At 49.6% G+C, this 20,289-nt stretch overlaps 6 protein-coding genes across 6 annotated transcripts; 4 read left to right on the top strand and 2 right to left on the bottom strand.

The window, feature by feature from the left end:
* Positions 1-665: 665 nt before the first annotated feature.
* sit1 (putative siderochrome-iron transporter Sit1) lies at positions 666-2,876 on the bottom strand (the record flags this gene model as incomplete). Its single annotated transcript, XM_056616040.1, has 9 exons — positions 666-1,021; positions 1,087-1,146; positions 1,200-1,481; positions 1,541-1,598; positions 1,656-2,075; positions 2,129-2,233; positions 2,295-2,423; positions 2,483-2,566; positions 2,631-2,876. 9 exons carry the CDS (start codon positions 2,874-2,876, stop codon positions 666-668), a joined length of 1,740 nt encoding a protein of 579 aa, XP_056476397.1.
* A 5,116-nt stretch (positions 2,877-7,992) lies between these two features.
* N7532_003545 (uncharacterized protein) lies at positions 7,993-8,483 on the top strand (the record flags this gene model as incomplete). The annotated part of the gene is made up of 2 exons (XM_056616039.1): positions 7,993-8,294; positions 8,360-8,483. The coding sequence occupies 2 exons, from the start codon at positions 7,993-7,995 to the stop codon at positions 8,481-8,483; spliced, it is 426 nt and encodes a 141-aa protein (XP_056476396.1).
* A 2,529-nt stretch (positions 8,484-11,012) lies between these two features.
* N7532_003544 (siderochrome iron transporter 2) lies at positions 11,013-13,039 on the top strand (the record flags this gene model as incomplete). The annotated part of the gene is made up of 3 exons (XM_056616038.1): positions 11,013-11,338; positions 11,427-12,040; positions 12,105-13,039. 3 exons carry the CDS (start codon positions 11,013-11,015, stop codon positions 13,037-13,039), a joined length of 1,875 nt encoding a protein of 624 aa, XP_056476395.1.
* Positions 13,040-13,568: 529 nt separating this feature from the next.
* Positions 13,569-14,277, bottom strand: N7532_003543 (uncharacterized protein; the record flags this gene model as incomplete). Its single annotated transcript, XM_056616037.1, has 2 exons — positions 13,569-14,003; positions 14,062-14,277. The coding sequence occupies 2 exons, from the start codon at positions 14,275-14,277 to the stop codon at positions 13,569-13,571; spliced, it is 651 nt and encodes a 216-aa protein (XP_056476394.1).
* A 336-nt stretch (positions 14,278-14,613) lies between these two features.
* On the top strand, positions 14,614-15,042 carry N7532_003542 (uncharacterized protein; the record flags this gene model as incomplete). The annotated part of the gene is made up of 1 exon (XM_056616036.1): positions 14,614-15,042. One exon carries the CDS (start codon positions 14,614-14,616, stop codon positions 15,040-15,042), a length of 429 nt encoding a protein of 142 aa, XP_056476393.1.
* Positions 15,043-17,077: 2,035 nt separating this feature from the next.
* On the top strand, positions 17,078-18,468 carry gprI (putative cAMP receptor (Car4); the record flags this gene model as incomplete). The annotated part of the gene is made up of 5 exons (XM_056616035.1): positions 17,078-17,151; positions 17,227-17,428; positions 17,490-17,554; positions 17,607-18,052; positions 18,383-18,468. 5 exons carry the CDS (start codon positions 17,078-17,080, stop codon positions 18,466-18,468), a joined length of 873 nt encoding a protein of 290 aa, XP_056476392.1.
* Between the last annotated feature and the right edge of the window lie 1,821 nt (positions 18,469-20,289).

Raw genomic sequence — 20,289 nt, 5'->3', positions numbered from 1 at the left:
CTTACCGATTACGTTAAAGGCAAATTGGGCGAACGATAAATAAGCCTTTCCCGAAGTGTCCTAGTGGTATTTGACCACCCCCTCGGTTTGTCAAATTCAAATGAATCATCAATTTATGCATCCGAAAACGGAAATTTTTGGCAGAATAATGAATTTGCGGTTCTGGAGTTTCAGAACCGCGAAAATATGAGGTGCGGTGCGCGGTTCCAGGTGTTAGAACCGGAACCGCACCAGGCCGAGGCCTAGTTACCACTACTGTGCAAGGAAAGGGAGTAGACAATGGCACGAGCATGGACAGAAGGCGCAGCATTGCCGAGGATGATGGCGACGATACCGATACAAGACGCATACTTTCCGATCACAGTGATCAATCCCATATAATTCGCCAGGTGACAGAGGTGAGCATTTCATATGAGGAGAAGGGGCGACTCAACAGCGACCGGGGAAAATATGCCTTCCATGCCTCTGATTTTATTCGTCTGGCATTTCTATCAATCTTTTAATCCCGACTGACTCCCTCTTCGGATAATAATTTTGGGAAGAAAAAATTGGCACTTTGGTAGAATAATAGAACAAATGGCAGCAAAAGTGGCAGAGTAATACATAGAGCACAACTTGTGGGAGAGTGGCTCGGAGATTTACTCATGGGTTATTCTTTTAAACCCTTAGGCTAGTCTCTGCTCGTCTTTGACCAAGCTCTGCTCTTTGGTCAATTTAGGGTTCCGAATACAAAGAGCAAAGGCAATCAGCGGAACCGTCAAGCAAATTCCGGTAATGCAGAGCAGGCGCTGAGTCTTCTGGTACGCGACAATTACACTGTCGCGATCGGGCGTTCCCACTGGATTTGCAGCGGCGAAGGTGAATGGATCTGCGTAGACCTGTGCAGCAAGAGTTTCGTTTCCAAGCTGGTGGCCCAACTCCGCGGGAAGGACTTGGTTCCAGATCGCGCCGGAAATAGTGTTGCCGATCGCGCTTCCAATGCTGTAAGAAGCGAGATAGATACTAGTCACGACGGCGAGATCTATATAACGGTTATATTTCGAAGAAATAAGAACTTGGATCCAGTTACGGAGGGATAAGACGTACGTTCGTGTGACAAGGCCACTTGAATGCTTGCTTGGGCCGGGTAAGCAAACAGACCACCCGCTAGTGATTGTTAGCCACAGGGACAGAATCATGTTAGGAAACAATCAACGTACCAAGACCTAGTAGGACCTGACCTCCGATCACTCCAGAATGACTGGATCCGCTGGCACCTCCACGATAGTAAATCAAGATTCCGAATGCAACCAAGAACAGAACTGTGCCTGACACAATAAAAGGCTTCAATTGACGAATCTTCATCACGATGAATCCGAGGGCAACACCAGCTATCACCGATGTAAAGCTGTATAGAGAGGCGATTCTGGTAGCACTGAGCACGGACTCATCGAAACTGACGTAGAGGACGGTATAGAGGAAATCTCCTTGTAGATACCATGCTAAGGGGATGTCAGAGAAGGTAGCTCAGGACACAACATTAGACGATGAAAGGGCATACCAGTATTCAACATGACGGCAATTCCAAGTGCGCCCCAAACAGCGCGATCTTTGAGATGCTGAAGTATGATTAGACTAGATCCCAACTTTGTCAATTGCCAAGTCATGTTGCTCACCTGGAAAGGCAACATTGGATAGCGGCAGGTTTTCTCCCAGTAGATCCAAACGGGGACCAACAGAATTCCAACAACAAGAGGAGCGATCACTTTTGCCGTTTTCCATTGTGCTTTGATTCCACCGGCCAGCGTAAAGGGGACGAGTATACAGGCGAACATGGCAATCATCAATATGAGTCCTATAACGTCGAGATGCCAGAAGAGCTCCGTGATGAGCCGACGACCACCCATTAGCTCGAGAGAGCTCTTGTAAGATCCCAGCCTCCCAGACTTCTTCGCGCGCCGGTGGACGATGAACAGGACGGCGATCAATGGAAGTGAACATACCGGATAGATGATAGCGAACATGCCGATGCCCCACTTCCAAGAGGTTACCGTCAAAACCGCATCCGTGAGATTACCGCTAATCCAGGTGTTGATCTATGATTGGTTTGTGTGAGCATGAACTGTGAATGCGTCGCGATGGTACTCACGATGAAGGGAAGCGCCGGGACGAAAGAGAACAGCAGTCGAGAGCGAGTCGAGGTAACGTCAGCTACCAAGACTTCAAGCAGCAGCATGATGCAGGTGTATCCAATCTGTGTATTTGTCAGATCATGCCTTCCCACATATCATGGTTTCAAGTACTTGATATATCACAGCGCCCGCAGAGAATCCCTCGACGCTCGTCGCAAACGTTTCGATAATGGTCCCGATGGTGTAGAATGCAATGGATACTATGATAAGCTCGACTCGACCAAAAACATCGGCGATTTTGGCAGCAGTTGGCTGAAGGAAGCAGAGAGTAAGCCACTCAGTATCGCAACGAGCCGTATGGAAGCTTTTACCTGAGCTGCAGCTGCAATCACAGAGCGAAGGACCATGATGGTCGCCAGAAGACTATGCCGGTCATAGCTTGCGGTTGCATTCGGCTGTGAGATTGCCTTGGGATCAGTATGCCAAATCTCAAACAACAACAGCAAAGCGCAGGCTAACCTGGTAAACATTGCGAACGATGCCATCCAGACCGTAGACGTAAGCAACGAGGAAAATGCTGCAGAAGAGGAAGATGCGGTCGATGAAGTGGAAATGCGATGCGACAATCTCGATGCGACGAACACCAGGGCTCCCCTCGCCAAGCAGATGCACCTCTGGGGCAGAGGCTGTGTGGTGTTGAACCTCCTTCTCCGAGCTTCGCCCGAGCTGGTCGCCATCGGCGTTCCGTTCAGCGATGTCTGTCATAATGCCCGATCTGAAGTTCGTCGAAGGGCACGTAAACCACAAGGTCAGAATGCGCCAGCGGGGCTCCGGCAAATTTTTGAAGGAGCGGACGAAGAAGGAGAAAGGGCCAAGGCCAAGCCGAAGAAAAAATCATGTACCTCGTGGCGGCGGCAGTCGCGCCCGCGCGCTCCACACTGCCATCTTATCAGATCAGGGAGTCCCCTCTGGATACTTTTACACGTGTGATTAGCGTGCGCCTAGGTCTTCGCCCAGGGACACTAGGCCGGTTCCCTTTGTGGTGCGACCACTTACAGTGCGTCGTTCTTCTCCACCTCGTGTTCTGCCAAGATGGGAATTTCCTGGTCTCGTGTCCAGCTGATTGCTGACTGAGACATTCCGACCGTTGAGAGATTTCATCGTATGATATTTGAGTGAGCATATGAGCGCCGTGCACTGTGCAGGGATGCTAGCTGCTTGGCACAATTTCAGAAGTGAGTCGAAGCTGGTATAGTTAACTAGAGCCGCGCGGATGCCAGCAGCCTCCGGTATTAATTCTGGTCAAACATGTCAAACACCGACGAGGATGTTCGAGGTAATTTTATGGCCTCGTTCATCACGTGAAGTGCAGGGGTACCTCATAAGAAAACAAGCCACAGCCAGGCACAGATATACCCTCACCGCATCCTCACTGAAATCATCTAATCGCGGGCAAAGATGGGATTCCTCAACATACACTGTTCAACGAAATTACTCGCCATGAGTCTTAAATCACTCTATTTATCAAGCCCGCCTTGATTTCATACATGGCTTATCGAGGGGAATGTTTGATCTGCCGGCATGTGCCTCAAGATGGAAATGACTTACGAACTCCACTAAGGAGGACTTACAGGCAGATACCCAATTTGAGCCAATTGCATATGACTTGTCAAAGCCAGTCCGGCTGCGTGGCTTTTTCATTCGGCACTCGTGATATGATTCTTCGTCCGACAAATCCCGATACTGCAAGCATGAAAGACCAAATCGTTTCGAGAATGAGGTTACTGCGAGAACGCTCGTCGCGGCTGTGCTAGACCCTATTTCGAGCCTCACGTTGTGCCCCGCCTGTATGGCTGGACTGTGAGCACACCTAAAAGAGGTGGGCGCCAGCAGGGTTAGATTCTCCAGGAGCTCATGCAAGGTACGCCTCTAGACGAAATCTGGATAACATGGGACTCGAGGAGAAGAAAAATGTCTTTGCACAGATCGCAAAACTGCTTAAAAGCCTACGGGACGTTCCGCTGCCGGCATCTATCACCCAATTCGGGGGACTCGCCTGGGATCACGAGAACAATGTAATCGGTGCACCAATGACGACAACCATCAGTCTAGTGCCTTAGTCCTCATATGAGGCCGCATGCGAAACACGAATCAGGCGAGCTCAAAGATAGCCGACGAGAACCCCTATATACAGGGCTGAGATGCGAATGGCGTTCGCGCTCGACTAGTGGCCTTTACAGAGCGAGGGCTTCCAGTAGCATTTCGAGCCTGTTGAATTGCGCAACAACAAGTTGCTTGTTCATGCAGACCTCAGTAAGTAACTTTCTCTTTCACCCCGTGAATCCAGCCGCTCGTCCTTACAGAACGTTTCCCGCAGCACCTAGCAACATCTTATTCGACACTTCCTCGGGTCGCATCAGAGGTTTAACTGACTACGGCTTCTCGTGCAGTCTCCATCTATCATACGAGTTTCTTCGCTCCTTTAATGGGATTGGAGGTCAGTTTCGCGGCTGGACCGGCATCGTTGGCTGTGACTAATCCCCAAACCCTCTTCCTGAAGACCAGGAAGACGACCAGGATGTTCAATGGAAGGCTGACAAGTCCTGGGAGGACGATCTTGAGAATGCGGGCTGCAAACGCCCCATGAGGATCCCCGGGATCGATAGGGTAGCTGATTTTAATACTCTGCTAAGTACCATCCTACCCTGGCGCGTGACAAACTCGGACATTCTAATGAGGCAAACCGATCAGGTCATTCAAAACTTCTGCGATGACAATGAGAGCTTGCTAATACAAACTCTAGCATCACCACACTACAGATCCTACCCTCGCAATAACCAGACCCGCTAGCAACTATATAATCCAGTTCGGGACTCAGCTTGCTTGTTCACACCCTTATCTTGGTGCATTTTCAAAGTAGCTTGATTACGCGAAAAATTACCATAATTACGCTGCAGTTGATTGAAATGGATTTGAGAGGTGCGGGAATATTACGTGAGTGAAATTCTTTATGAATGCATCACGGGTCGGAACACGCCAACACTCGCACCGACATTACAATGGAAGGTCTCTACTTCCCCTCGCAATGAACACTGCTGAAATCACTGCGATGTGCTCGAAGAAATCCTTACGCATTGGAGGATCTAATGGTTGCCCTTGGATCAGTTTACATTGACATCCATGGATCCTCGCAAGGCTGCCGTTGAGGGCCTCAAATACTCAGCTCCACTGGGAATGGGATTGATTACTGGAATACCTTAAAGCTTACTATTTAGGATTTCTGACCCAACGGTCCACTTTGCAGAGAAACTAAATTTGATCAAATATTGGATAGCCCAATCGATCTGGTCCCTGGGGAGGCTATGTCGGATAGTGCCCCACCGCAGCCTTGTCGCGACGGACAGCAGCTGAAGAAGAGCAGCCTTGCTACGCAGCCCTAAAATCGGAGCCCCTGAAACCGAGCTGAAAAAGATAAATTATAGAAGGAGTCCTTGCGAACTCGTGCAGTCCCCTTCTCCAAGATCTCCAGTCTTGTGTGTCAGAAACCGTCCGCCCTACAATCGAAGGCCTATACAACAGCATCAGCCACTCTGCCGTCCTAGTCGAAATCCTGATTGTCACGATTGATATTGGTCGACCGTTCCGTTCCACCTGTCTTACGAAACTCCATAATGGGCCGACACCATTGCCCGATCAGCGTGCGCGTCCCGCCACACAATCTTTGGACCATGAACGACGTTGTCGCATGGCGCATCAGCAACGAACATTCTGACGAGGCCAAGAAGTGTTGCGGGGCAACAAGCGACATAGTTATATACGAAAAATCCTGCTTCGATTTCTGCAGCGTGGAGACAAATTCGACAGTGGTTGTATCCTGCATGAAGGACGCCGGAATCAGTTCCGCGGTCCATTACCACAATGACTCGTTTAGCACACGCCCGATGTCCAAAAGCGTACTGGGCTTGATTTTCCTATTCGCAACAAGCTTTTTGGTTGGCGGTATATAAGAAGTCCGTTATATCGAGCGTGCAATAATTTGACGTATATATAATGTTTTGACGATTTTTTGGGCGTTTGGAATGGCGGAATGAGCTGTACGACCAACGAGTCATTTGAGTTGCGTATTGTTTCAATGGATGTCGTTGAATTGTGACTATAAACCTTCAGAAAAAGCCTTAAGCATAATCGCAGTCTTGACGCGCCTTCGCAACGCCACGTGGTGGCTGTGACCGCTAATGAGGCGCACGTCTTGGTTGCCACCGACGCGACTGTCGCGACATCGTCTGTTGTCGCACCCACCCTTGGCTCCTGGTCCCCGAGGGAATGTCAAATTATGGAGATATTATCAGGGAGACAGGAAGCCACCAGCCCAGATACCTCATTTACTATAAGTTGGTTCCAGGCGACGCGCTTCACTGTCAGGGGGAACCCTGTCCCGGCAGGGGAGCTGAGAGGAAATTAGCCGGGCTAACTGGGGCTGGCCGGGGGCGATGCGAGACAGACTCGTGCAACTCAATCACCGATGGAGGTGGAGTTTAGCGAAGATGAATTTATAGGTCCAGGTGATTGGAGTGCCTCGGAATTGATGTTGGCATTGCTCCCGGCCCCGTCACGATATCAAGTCCAGTCAACTGCGCGTGGTAACACTTCTTTCAGCTAACTTAAACCCCGTTCTCTTTTCCCACGGGCTTCCTCACTTCACAATCCTGCAGATTATCAATGTCAGCGGCGCAAGCCCCCACGAGTCTTACCTGCCGGGGTTTCATGGGAAAAGCTTCTCGTATGGAGTAATCCTTGCGCCTTGTCAGCATGGCCACGACTTCATATCCCCACACTACGTCACGAATACTACGATAGAAACTGCGAGGCACTGTCTTGAGGCCAATCGCGAGGGGATCGGTAAGCCATAATGAACTTAGCCCCCACGGCCCGCAACGCGCCCGAGGGGCGAAAGCAAACCTTGAGTTCCTACTGGAATTAACTGCCAGCTTGGCAAACATCTGCTCTCTCGACTGCATTGTTTGGTGGGCTCAGAAAATTTTGATGATCGGTTCGGTTGCTCACCAGCGGGCATTGTTTTTGATCCTGTCTCACTCAAGATCGGACATTGAGACAACATAGCCTCAAGTGGCATGATGTACTCAGTTTTGAAGAAGCTCACTGAATTCAGGAAGAATCCAATCAGCTTCTCCTGTCTTCTTATGCGACAAAATCTTGACATTGCTGCCCTGACAGCCGGCATACCAGTTTCGCAGCAGTGGAGACCCCCCCCCCCCCCCCCCTGGACGTTGCCTAAAGAGATTGTAAGGTTGCTTCCCCTTTAAGACACGCCTGAAGAATCCCCAGACACAGCACTGGTCGAAAGAAACCACTAGTCCCATGTTGTTGTCGCCCCTAATAAGATCTAGTGGGCCCGAAGTCAGAACACGAGATTCGACCATGTTTTCTATGAGGCGTGGGGTAACTGTTTCTGCGCGAATGTTGTCTAAACCGTCTCAATAGCCATGGCACTTCAAAAATGTAGTCTACTTGTGGGTTGGGACAGCTCAGACAACATATGGGAAGACAACCTCGAATGACATAGCTTTGTTTGGGGATATCGATGGACTTGGAATGATCGTCACTTGGCGCCTTACAAGCCTCGCTGAGATCTTTGCCGAGTCTTACATGATCTTCATAGATGTATCCTTTTGCATCAGGACGATACAAGGCAGACGACCCGACGCCAAAACAGACCCGGGTACAATATAATCTATTCTTCGTGGGGGCAAGAAGAAAGATATTTAAACCCGTCTCTCGTCCGGAATTTTTGAACTATCTATCGCATCAAGTATCGTCCTACAACGAGGCATCAAACTAAACCAACCACCCTTTATTTATCATGTACACGTACAGTAAACTTTCAGCCCTGCTTCTGGCAGCTATCAACATCCCTTCCGCGCGTGCGGACTCTTGCTACGCCGTGGGATCCCTGAACACAAACTCCGAGGGCTTCGGACCAGGAGGAACAACCTACGCCGGTGGCCAGAGCCTGACTCTCTACAACTCCAATGATGAGATGATCGGGAGCTACGATCTGTGCGATACCTGCAGTGGCGTCTGTTCCGACTTTATCTCGGTCCCGACCGGCAATCTCTCGCAAGTTTTCGAATGGGGTGCGTCTTGCGGCAATGGAAACTTCGAGTACGTAAACCCCTCTCGCCCTAATTATCATAGATAAGCAAAATGCTGATTCGATCGACTTCTAGTGAATGCCACGGTGCTTATGGCGATCAGACTCACATTGAAGGCGAGGAGCCGCAGAGCGGAACTGACTTCTACGGTCTTGGTATCGACGCAACCTCTGAATGTCGGGTCAACTTTGACTGCTAGATACGTCCAATTCGATCCGAAAGGGGATATGCCGGTGCGTCTAGTCGTCATAAATTTGCCATAGGACAGAATCTGGGGGTAGCCATTCCTTGGTCTCTGAGCTGGAATTCATGTATCGAGATTCTTTCGATTGCATTTTTGAACTTTCGAGTCACAGAATAGGCAATATAGTATCAAAATGATATTCACCCTCGCCATAAAGTCAAGAGAGTGAATACAGATAACTTTTGCCAATTTTGTCAGCTCGACCAACAGACATCGAGAAGCACAAATTCAGAATTATCGTCAAGCAGAGAACCAGCAAGGCAAAGAACCACAGCAAGTCCCATTACGAGCACGCAGAGCCCCACCAAAGTCAATATTATGACAATTCCCGTTGGTGAGCCAGACCAGAGCCGTGAATTTGTATGCTCGATCTGTCAACTGGATAAACCTTTCCAACAATTAGTAACAAGAGCTTCCTTGACTGGGACGGCAATTTGATACAACAACATACGGGACTGGACACTTGACACGAGTGCAATTCATAAAACCTCCGTAGAGCGTACCAGCATAGAGGGAGCCAGTGATATAGTCCAGTATAGTTAGCTCTTGATAGATGGTACCTTGGCTGTTAATGTAGTCTGATGCGTTGAGCTGGCCGTACCATGCGCAGGCGGGACCTGCCAGCATAGCTGGGGCGAAAAGCCATGGGAATTTCATCGCGCCAATTTGGCATTTCCCTTTCGGGCACTTCTTTTTGTCGTTGGTCCGGAGTGGGGAAGAGGATTTTATATTCCCGCCTCCGAAATCCCGTCGAGTCAGAGCCCTTCGTCTCAAGGCCGGAGTTGAGTGAAACAGGGTCGAGCTTCCCACCCTCCCCACGAAGTTAAACCAGTCGTGTATCCTCTTAGCCTAGACTTTAGTGCTCAGTATCTGCGCACAGGAAAGGTGTGTGGTTGTGCAAGTGCCCTGAGGATCCTGGAAACGGCAGGATAGATGCCACCGTCGCAACACGTAGGACAAAAATTCCTGATTGCCGATGTCTGCAGGGATTGAGAATATCTGTTAACAAAACCAGAAGAAATGGCACGTATTTGTGAAAATTGGATTAAGAAGACCAGTGTAGTCTACGAGCGCCAGCTTCTAGCGCATGCCAGCGTCTGAGTATTTAATTGACGGAGCGGAACGCAAAGTATCTTAAAACTGAGCTCTATTCCCTAACAAGATGATGTTGCTCATCATCTTGCAGCGAAAACAAGGGGTTCTCTTGCCATGGGTACACCTCATGAGCTTTGAGGCTACTTGGAAGCTTGGACGGAAATAATGGCATGGAGACCACGCCATAAAGAAAGAGGTGGTAGAGAACGTTGTGGAGTCTCATAGTAATGTGGGTTTTTATTCAGTTGGTCCGTCTTCGGATGCCTCAGCTGAGATACACAATGACCAGAAATGTAGCGTAAGGCTGCCAACACCGATTTTGCAAGCGGTCGCATTCTGATCAGGGGCCTACAAACATTGAACCACCACGATTCTTGAGTCCCTCGAAGCCTATTGAAAACTACAAGAAATCGAAGAGAAACGTCAACAACCCGATCTGGCGAATGAAACCATTGAAAGTTCTTATAATTTTCGCGATCGGCACCGCAAACATGCGCATACCGGCCGCCACATGTGACAAATACTGTTGGCCCGCAATCCTTCGGTGACTCAGCGAGCCTTGCATGTCTCGAGCAAAGAAAGTGAGTACTTAGATTCAATCTGACCCCTGTCCACTAGCTCGATCAGATAAATCTTGATTTTGCGCAAATGGCGCCTCACCCGGGTGGCGGTCTTCCGAATTGCAACAGTCGGATAACACCGGGCGCCTTTTACATTTGCCCCAAGATTTCATTTATGTGTGTTTCGGGCAGCGGTCCAATCAGCCGTGGCTGTGCGATTGATATTCATCTGATAACCCTTTCTGGAAGGTCCGATTACGGGAGTCCCCGAAGAGGTCAAGGGACGGTCGGATCGGAGGGGCTAGCATGAGGTGCATGAGCAGCGGAGTGAAGGGAATCATGAAGCTGGACCCTGCATCAGGGTCCCTGAAATGGTGAATGCTGTGCTGGTGCTGTGTTGGATTTTGTTTGACCCGAGATCGGAGACTCTCTTGCTGAGCAGGATCCGTTGTCAAGCTGATTAACAGTGCCGAAGTGGCTCCTGATCCCAAAATCGCACCTCGGGACGGGCAAATCCACTCAAATTATCTGATCTCGCCGCGCTCAGGCAAGGCTCGGCCGCGGGCGAAGCAATGAGGTGAATTCAAAGAAGTGGACCCAAGCCGAGCCAAGCGCGATTTAGGGGGGAACCCTGCACAAGGCGTAGAAAAATCAGATCGATTCCTGCTTCTCTGTCGGCGTTTTGATCGTTCCTCTGCTGCTGCTCCTGCTGCTTGTTGGCCTGATAGATCCAAGTTCAAGTTGAACCGGCGCAAGGGACATCCTTCAGAAGCCTCTGGAAACTGATCGGCGCACACAGGATCGCCCATTTCGAACCTTAGGCGCAAACATGAGTAACCGCGGTATTCTCCGAAGCCGCACAGCGATGAGTCGCTGGCCGTGGTCACGGTCAAAGAAGGAAGATGTGGCAGCTGAGGGCGACGGGGAGGCGCAACTATCGGGGAATGAGCGCAGTGAGAAGGAAGCCACCACACACCCCGCAGACAGTGTTGCCGCGCCGCCCCCACGTTACGCGGAAGGTCCTGAAGCAAAAGATGAGATGGAAGCAATCACAAACCCAGAAGGCGTCAACTTGAATGCCAAGCGGGGTTTGCAAAAAGCCGAGGCGGCGGCCCTGGTCTGGGGGAAGAAGACGGTCTACGGTCTTTTAGCCTGGTAAGTGAAGTTGCAAACGCTGCACACCAGACAGCTCAGCATTCGACTGTTACTATAGTTGAATATCTTGACTGACACAATACCACAGGGTCTGGGTCTGCTACATGATACTCGCCCTGCACCAACTGATATTGTCAAATATCACACCATATGTGTATTCCAACCTCAAGACTGCGCCCCAAATCACCAACGCCTACATCATCTCCAGCATCATCGGCGGTGTTTTGAAACTGCCTCTGGCCAAGACCCTGAATCTCTGGGGTCGTGCCGAAGGCTTATGTGTCTCTTTACTCACCTATCTACTGGGAATGATCATTTTGGCTGCGGCTCCAAATCCCACAGCATACGCTACCGGCTACACGATATATTTCATCGGATACGATTGCATCTATCTAAATTTGCAGATCTTCGTCGCCGATACCACTGGACTACGCAATCGGGCATGGGCCTTGGCCTTTTCGCAAACGCCCTTCATCTGCACGGCCTTTACAGGTCCCTTGGCTGTCAATTCATTTTTGAAAACATCTGGATGGCGCTGGGCATTTGGTGTGTTTGCGATTGTGACGCCATTTGTCTTTGGACCTCTTGCGATTGTCTTCAAGTATTACGAGAAGCAGGCTGAGAAACTTGGGTACTACCAGAAGCAGTCGAGTGGTCGGACCGTTGGTCAAAGCATCATTCATTATCTTTACGAATTTGATGGTGAGTTGACGCCCCTGGCAAATTGACCTGAGAATTGCCGTACATATACTGACCATGAGAAAAGTCATTGGAGCTTTTCTACTCATGGCTGCCTTTGTTCTCTTCCTACTGCCATTCAGCCTGATCACCAATGGAAAGTCCAGCTACGACAGTGCACTCTTCATCGCGATGGTTGTGATCGGTTTCATGCTCTTCTTCGTTTTTGCAGCTTGGGAGCGATGGGGTACCCGAGCCCATTTTATCCCCTGGTACCTACTCAAAAATTCCTCCGTCTTGGGTGCCTGCCTGCTGTCGATGCTCTTATTCTTTAGCTTCGACCTTTGGGACACCTATTTCCTCCAGTTTCTCTACGTTGTGTACGACCTCGACTTTACGCAGGCAGGGTATATCTATAACATCTACACGATCGGCTCCTGCTTTTGGTCTGTTCCAGTTGGTATCTTCATCTACATCACGAAGCGGTTCAAATACCTCTGTCTGTTTTTCGGTTTGCCGCTCATGATGCTCGGTTCGGGTCTGTTGATCTATTTCCGCGGCAACGATCAATCAATCGGCTACATCATCATGTGTCAGATTTTCATCGCGTTTGCAGGCGGTACCTTGGTGATTGGCGAGGACATGGCTGTCATGGCAGGTGGTGATCGCGAGGGCATTCCCATGACGCTCTCCTTGATCATGCTGTTCTCCAGCATTGGCGGAGCCATCGGTCAGGCCGTGTGCGCTGCCGTTTACAACAACACATTCGTCGACGCCCTCCGAAACGCTCTTCCGGATGACATGAAATCACAAGCCGAATCCCTCAACATCAAAGGCTATCTAGCACAGATCAAGTATCCCTCTGGAAGCCCGATCCGGGAAGCGTGTGCTTACGCCTGGGGCTGGTCGCAGCGACAGAATGCGATTGCTTCCACGGCCCTGCTGGTTCTGGCTATTCCTTGTATCATGATGTGGAAGAACTTCAACGTGGACAAGAAGCAGAACAAGGGTAATGTTCTCTAGGCATCTCGCAGCAGTGTCATGCCCTGGGGAGTCGAGGGGGATAACACCGCGACCATGGAGGAAGGACAGCCTTGTGCACAGTTGCATATACTGTCAATAGATCATGTGAATATGAGAAATCTCCGTTCATCGCATTACGGGACGATTTAATAAATGATAAAAACCCCTTTAGTATAATTTGGAATTCGAAATTTGTCACCAGCGATTCGTGTTAGCATTCCCACCATCCCGGCGAAGAAACCTCCCAGACTAGGAGAGATACACTGCGAACAAATTTACCAACAATAAATTGTTCGCATTTGAAAACTTGCAGGACATAATCACATCATATCTCGAACCAACAATGGCCACCCGAGGGTTCCGAAGCGGGACTGGGGGAGTGGCGAGCGGCAACAACTCAATCAATTGCGATTTCAAGTGAATGACGATGCACATTGATTCGAACGGACGATCCCGACAACCTGGCTTTGATATTAAAAACGCTCTGCGGGTTAACCAAGCGATTTAGTTCGACGAAGAAGCTCGACTCTCATGATTCAGCCGTGGTTCGCTTCAGGCAGATTTCCAACGCCTCCGCATCGACGGGTAAATCGGCCCCATCATCATTCTGATCAAAATACAGCCTCCAGATCCCCTGCGCATCATCCACCCCTAGATCGCGCTGGATCCTCGTCTCATCACCCGGGACTCGCACGGCCAGCCACCCTTCCCACCCTTCCAGTAAGACCTGCGCTTCATCCTTCGTCCAGTCGAAAGGACCACATAGATTGCCTTGGCTCTCTTGGCGTCCACCCCATCGCACTTCATGAGTATTTGCATCGACATAAAACCATCGTAATACTGGAGGATTTTCACAGGAAACAGTCACGAAGCCTGATGTATTGTCCGGGGGGAAGTCAGGGTGCTTGAAGAAGCCACCGTTGAACAAGGTCAGGCCCGAGGACGGGTGTTTGGTGATGTAAACCTGGAAGCATTTAACAACTACACTGTATTAGAGATCGTGGATCAGGCCGTGAGCGTACCTTCCCGTCTTTCCCGAGGTATACTTGGGCGTTGTGCACTTGCCGTCTCTGGTCCTGTGTCCCTGCGAACAGACCACATGTAGCTGTCAGGTGGGAACGCTGTGTTCGTGCATGTTCTCGTCTGTTCTCTTCACGGTCGCGGGTGCTTTTCGAGGCTTCGTTCATGCCAACCATCGTCGGCAGCATCGCCGTCATCATGACCACGCCCAATACCATGTTGTGTGCTTGCTCGAAAGGAATGTCGGGTTTATCGCGGGAGATCTCGGCGATCTTAAGCCATTGGAGCAGATTCGAGAGTTCTCGGGCCGTATTGTCTGACGTCGAGTTTCCAGCTTTCGGAATCAGCGCAAGTCGTCATAGGGTGGGTGATGCGAGATCTGAGAAGGGGATCCAAACAAAGGATGACCTTGGTGCTCGCAACCTTGGTACGCTTAGTTTCCGCATGCGGGAGCTTGACTCGAATATAATTCAGACACTTTCAGAAGCTCTTGAAAGGCTCTGCATCGCACCTTTATCCTCAGATTCAAATGTTCATTCTCGAAGCCGGCCACAATGAGCGATCCCACGCCCGCATTGAGGTACATCCAAACACACCTCACCTTCTCCGCAATACTCTTCCTCCTCTACATCCAACAACACCTCTTCCAGAATATCATACAGGCTAACTCGAATCTTGCTGCGCCTAGTAACGCACCCGTCGCCTTCGGCAAAGGGAACCGCAAGGGCCGCCAAAACTCACAAGACTCTTCGTCGAGCGCCGATCCCATCGATAGGCTTGTAGACCCTCAAACACTGGCAAGCGGAGAGGGTGAACTCATCGGACCGTCTGCTGCCCGGATCCTGGACCGCAAGAAGAGGGAAGAAGATGAAGAAAAGGACAAGGACAGTTTGAATATCAAGATTCACCTTGACTTGCATGCTAAGGTTCGGCTGGATTTGGAGGCGGATGTTTATGGTGATGTGGTTATTGGACTTCTGTGAGCTCGGAACTCAAAATCCAATCGTAATGAATACAGGAGATAATTAAATGAAATGAATTGGCTTATCTTTGTTGAAATTCCTCGGTATGGCGGTGAATTACGGCCTGGGGCACCCAACTCCACGCAAACAAAAGAGACAATGTCAAATTGGAGCAATGTTGTAGTGTTGACGGCTAATCTCAATACGTACAGCTCTAAAGGGACAACTTTGATGAAGCTCGAAATAGCAGAGGAGCTTGCGTATTCGGGGCGAGAGTTCCTGCCCCCATCATCGACCGGATATCGTGCGGCCCCGTTGCTCGATGACCCGACTGTCTGGTCCTCTTTGATTACCGCGACCTTACCACAAAAACAAGATGTGAATGGAAAAAGGAAAGACGAGGGAGAAGAGCGCAAAGGGGAAGAGGGGTTTTTATACGACAATCTGCCTCTAGACCACACGCTCCCATGAGCGCTGACAGGTCGGGCAACACTGTTACACGGCGCTCTCAGCCTCTCAGCCCTCAGCCGTTCGTCTTAAAATCCCACCTTCAACTCTCCACCTTCAGTCGTCGGCCCTTGAACTGGGCGACATGGGCATGGCGGAATGATGATGACGAGGAAGTCTACTTCGCCAAGATTTGGTTCGGCCCCGGAAAAAGAAATACAGTACCGAAGCTGAATGCACGAGGCCAAATTGTCTCACAAATCCTTTGAGATGGCAGCATACTTACGAGATTCGTGTTTTAGCGTGAGATAAACGACTTGCTTGCTGTCCGACAGATGCGCATATATATCAAGACCACGAGACAGGCGAGATTCACTCCAGTTAAAGCCGGGTATCCAATACGAGGTGAGCATACGCCGATGGACCAACAGGCTAGCGCGGCTTGGCTTCATGTCGTGCTATTCCAAGCCGAGGCTCCATCTGCCCGGAAGATTGCTGCATCGTTATCTTAGTCTCCTCCGCTCCATCCCCTGGCGAACTTCGGCTGTACACATGGGGCCATCGCCTTGAAGAAACTGGCCTTTGGGTATTTCGCAGGAAATGAATGGAGCTATGTGACAATTGCAGACAGCTCGATGTAGTTCTGCTTCTCATGACATCAGCGAGTGACCAACAGCGGTTAAGGAGCTTCTAGACGAAGTGAATCACAATTCCACACCACTTAGAGTTTCAAGAAATCCACTGCGAACCATACGAACACTATCAGAGTTCAGAAGAGCTGAGATCATTATCAGAATTCTCGACTTCCAGCGAAATGATTGCTCACATCAACAAGCTTTGGATGCGTCTTCATCACCAGCTTTGTGGCGGCATGCGCGGATAATCACTTGGCAAAATTGTACCATCTCATTCAAAGAACACATCAGATAACATCTCAATGCGAGCGCGATCTACTAGTGTGATGGAAAATCTCTCATCGAGAGCTGCGATGTCAACATCGAGCCCAAAGCTTAATTGATTCAAAGGCGAGATTCCACAAGTCGCCGATCATCTCACGCAGAGGCATTTTGCGCACGCTGGCTGGCTGGCGGCGACTTGACACGAAGCTCGGCGCAGGTTTCGGGGGCCAAAAAGCCCCACGAGTTGGGCGATGGACGGTTCCTGGCGCGCAAATCGATCGTTCAACTGGTTCCCCTTTTTGGAATCACGCCATTTGCCCTAAGCAATTGTCATCCAGCACAGACATCGCGAATCTCGAAGAGGACCACATCGATCTTGTAAAATGAGAGCGATGTCCCCTGCCGACGTGGGTCGCGGATTTGGAAGACGATATTTTGTTTGCAGTCTCAATGGGCTGAGTTTGCTCCTATCTAGGACTGTACCTCGATTCTGTTGTGGAGGTGGAGCCACAACCCTCATCATGCCATCGTCACTCTCTCAAGACCAGCTGGATATGATTAGTGTCGCTGGGCGAGTGACTTCAGTTCTTTCAATACTTGGATCAGCAACGATTGTCGGGGCTTTTATTTTATCTCGCCATTTTCGAAGCCCTATACACCGCATCATCTTTTTCAATGCCTTCTACAACTTGTTCGATTCTGTCGCGACGATGATCTCGATCAGTGGGCCCGATGCGGGGGATACCTCATCACTTTGCCAATTCCAAGGCTTCGCACTCCAAATGTATGTCTGCTCGTTCGTTATTCTGAGATTTATAAGTGGAGGGAGGACCTCGATTTAATCCTTGCTTTTCTACAGGTTTCCGATCGCCGACGTACTCTGGACATTCGCCATGGCCTTGGATACATATCTTGTTGTCTTCCATCGATTCGACACGCACTCCTTGCAAAAGCTTGAAAGATGGTACCTGTCATTGATTACAGTACTCACATTTATTCCCGCCTTAGTGTTCCTCTTCATCCACACGCCCGCCAAGGGCCCGATCTATGGTAGTGAAACCGTAAGAGCACCGACCTTTACGACAGGTATTGGAAGGTCAAGAGCTAACATTTATTGTTAAGATATGGTGCTCAATTTCGCCGAACTGGATGCTCATTCGAATTGTTCTCTACTACGGTCCTGTTTGGTACGTGTTATGAGATGCTGGCAAACAGAGAAATGACTAACATCTCTCACAGGCTCGTCATCAGCGTTGTCTTAATCTTCTATTTCCTCATCGGCGTCGAGATATCCCGACTCCGAGACGAATTCAAACTGACCGAAGACGACCATATCGCACTCACTTCCAACCTCTCCTCCCAAGCCCCCGCCTTCGAAAACCCGACCGGCACAGTCACTACAACCGTCGAAGCCACGAAACCGAAGATGACACAGACGTCCGACGTTCGAGTGACCAGCGAGACATCCGTTGAACATATAATCACTCCCCGCCTCGCGTCATCGAAGCAATTTCCTATAAATTACAATGCACCCACACAGCGGCGCATGTCATTTAAGCAATACGTCCTTATGCCCTCGTTATTCTTCCTGGCTCTGTTAGCGACTTGGGTGGCGCCGACCATCAATCGTGTTTCGGCTTTTATTCGCCCTGGCTACGAGTCATATCCCCTTCTGTTGGCCGTTAGTGCGTTGGGGTCCCTCCGGGGATTCTGGAATGGAGTGATATTTATCACTATGGGGATGAAGGGGTGGAAGAGGCGCTCCAGGGAAAGGAGGATACATAATAAGGTAAGAGGCCCTACACATACTGGCCGTGTTCGGTCGTTCGCTGACTTTATTGCAGGCTCGTTGTGGCATCAGATAGTATTGCTGATCCTTTTACGATACAAACAAATATCATTGACATACGACTTCAGATTTTCGCTTTCATATACAGTATTCCACCCACGAGTACTTTTCCTCAAGACAATCTACTGAAGTGCGTATTGCGAGCCTGTGCTAATATCTGGACCAGCGGACTCCATTAACCAGAGCTCCGGATTTGGTATTGCTATTCAGAAACCCCCCTCGACATGGGACATATCAACGCTTGACCCCTGACTAGCAACCAAAAGCTTTGCCTCATCACCTGGATTTCTTTTCACAGTTTCAATATTCTCCTCCGTCCTCCTTCCTTCTTCCTTCATCTCGCCACTCCGACTCAACTTTCTTGTCTTGCACTGCTTTCCATCATCGATTATCTCCTCCCACGTAAGGCTGAGGTTCAAAGCACCTTGACCATCGACCTGAACCATCGACTTGGCCAAATCCTTCTCGGAAGGCGTTATGCAAGGTATCCCAGACTACTGGTGGTACGAAATCGCCGCAGAAGAGGGAAGAAGCAAGGATGATGCCGCGTTGATCTACCGGAGGTACGAGCCCAATCATGGTCTTCACCATTCAAATCTCTCTTCTAACTATATTATCTTTCTGCATGACTCAGTTTCTTCATGTCCAATTCTAGCTACCAGCTTGAAGCCTTACTGACAATGAACCTTGCAGATTCTTCAAAGTGGAAATTCTTCGGACTTTACAATACACTTCAAATATCACGTATTTCTAGTTCATCGCGCGATCTTAGCCACATGATCGACCTTCTTTGACCGAATGCCCAACTCTATATTCAGAGTATATTTCCTTTTTCCACCTTATGTGAGCGATAGCTGATGTTGATTGTCATTTGCATGAAGCCCTCTCGGGGGAAGCGCGACTTGACGAGCGGAACCCCGTTGTGGTGTCACATATGCTGGCTTTCCTCTATGCGGAGGAGTATGGCTTGCTGGAATTCCTCTTAATGAGACATCCAGCGGATGAAGGGCCAGTCATATTCTTCGGAACAGCCGAATCCTGTTCTACATCAGGGTGTTCGAGGCTGGGAACTACTTCAGAAACGACGTCTTTTGCTACCGTGCGACGCAAAATTACAGTAGCACACTGGAAGCATTTTTCTGCACCCCGAACATTCTTAAGACCGCAAGCAGAGAGGTAGATGTAATGGGTGAATTCACCCGCTATTCACCGCGCGGCGATCGAAGGGTATGGATCTGTTCCCATATTCTCTGACAGAGCACATTATCTAACCACTTCTTCGACACAGCCTCTGCAAGACAAAATTTCGCCGATTGTACGGTCATATGGGAATCACAATCGTTCAAGGCCCATAAGGCCATTCTGGCAGCCCGATCACCATACTTTGAGGGAGTGTTTCGCTCGAAACTGGAGGTATTTACCTTGTCATATCTCCGTTAGCAGGTAGCAACTAACAGTTAAAATATATGATAGGGAACCCAGTCAAATCATGTGGAGCTCGACAGCCGGAACCCAATCGCGATTGAGCAGATGCTAGAGTGTATTGATACTGTCAAGTATACAGGTTTCATGTCCATCCAGATCCACTTCTTGACCCCAGGCAGTCGGACTATACGCCCCTGGAGGGCCCGGAGGGGGTAAATGAGCTTGAAATCGCTTCAAGCGTTGCTGTTCCAAGCTGGAGACTACTTCAGATTGGATGATCTTTGCGCCGACTCTCTCTTTGGTTTCCAACATCTGGTATCCGCGAAAGGTGCCCGGCTTTGCGTTTGAATAATTCCCTCAACTGATCGAAAGCGATCGCAAGAGTTACTTGGCATGGAAGGGAAACAAGGATCCTTGAACCACTTCCCTTGCATGGAAAGGGCTGAGTCGCTTGACGTTTATGTATCAGAGCTGGGTGAAGATTTTTCCGTTTTCCTGTTTGGCATCTACCGGGTCGTCTGAACAGCCATCTTCCCGGTCCTCTGCCCAAATCTGGTTCTCATTCTACGTCTTAGGGTCTGCCTAGGAATCTAGAAGTTGCAAATTTTCTCAATTGAAAACTTAGAGGAGTCATCAAAAATATGTGAG

Source organism: Penicillium argentinense, assembly GCF_028826775.1.
Source record: "Penicillium argentinense strain IBT 30761 chromosome Unknown utg000004l_segment0_segment0, whole genome shotgun sequence".
NCBI classification, from domain to species: Eukaryota; Fungi; Ascomycota; class Eurotiomycetes; order Eurotiales; family Aspergillaceae; genus Penicillium; species Penicillium argentinense.
Note: the sequence above shows the minus strand (reverse complement) of the source record. Positions and strands in the feature narration are given on the sequence as shown.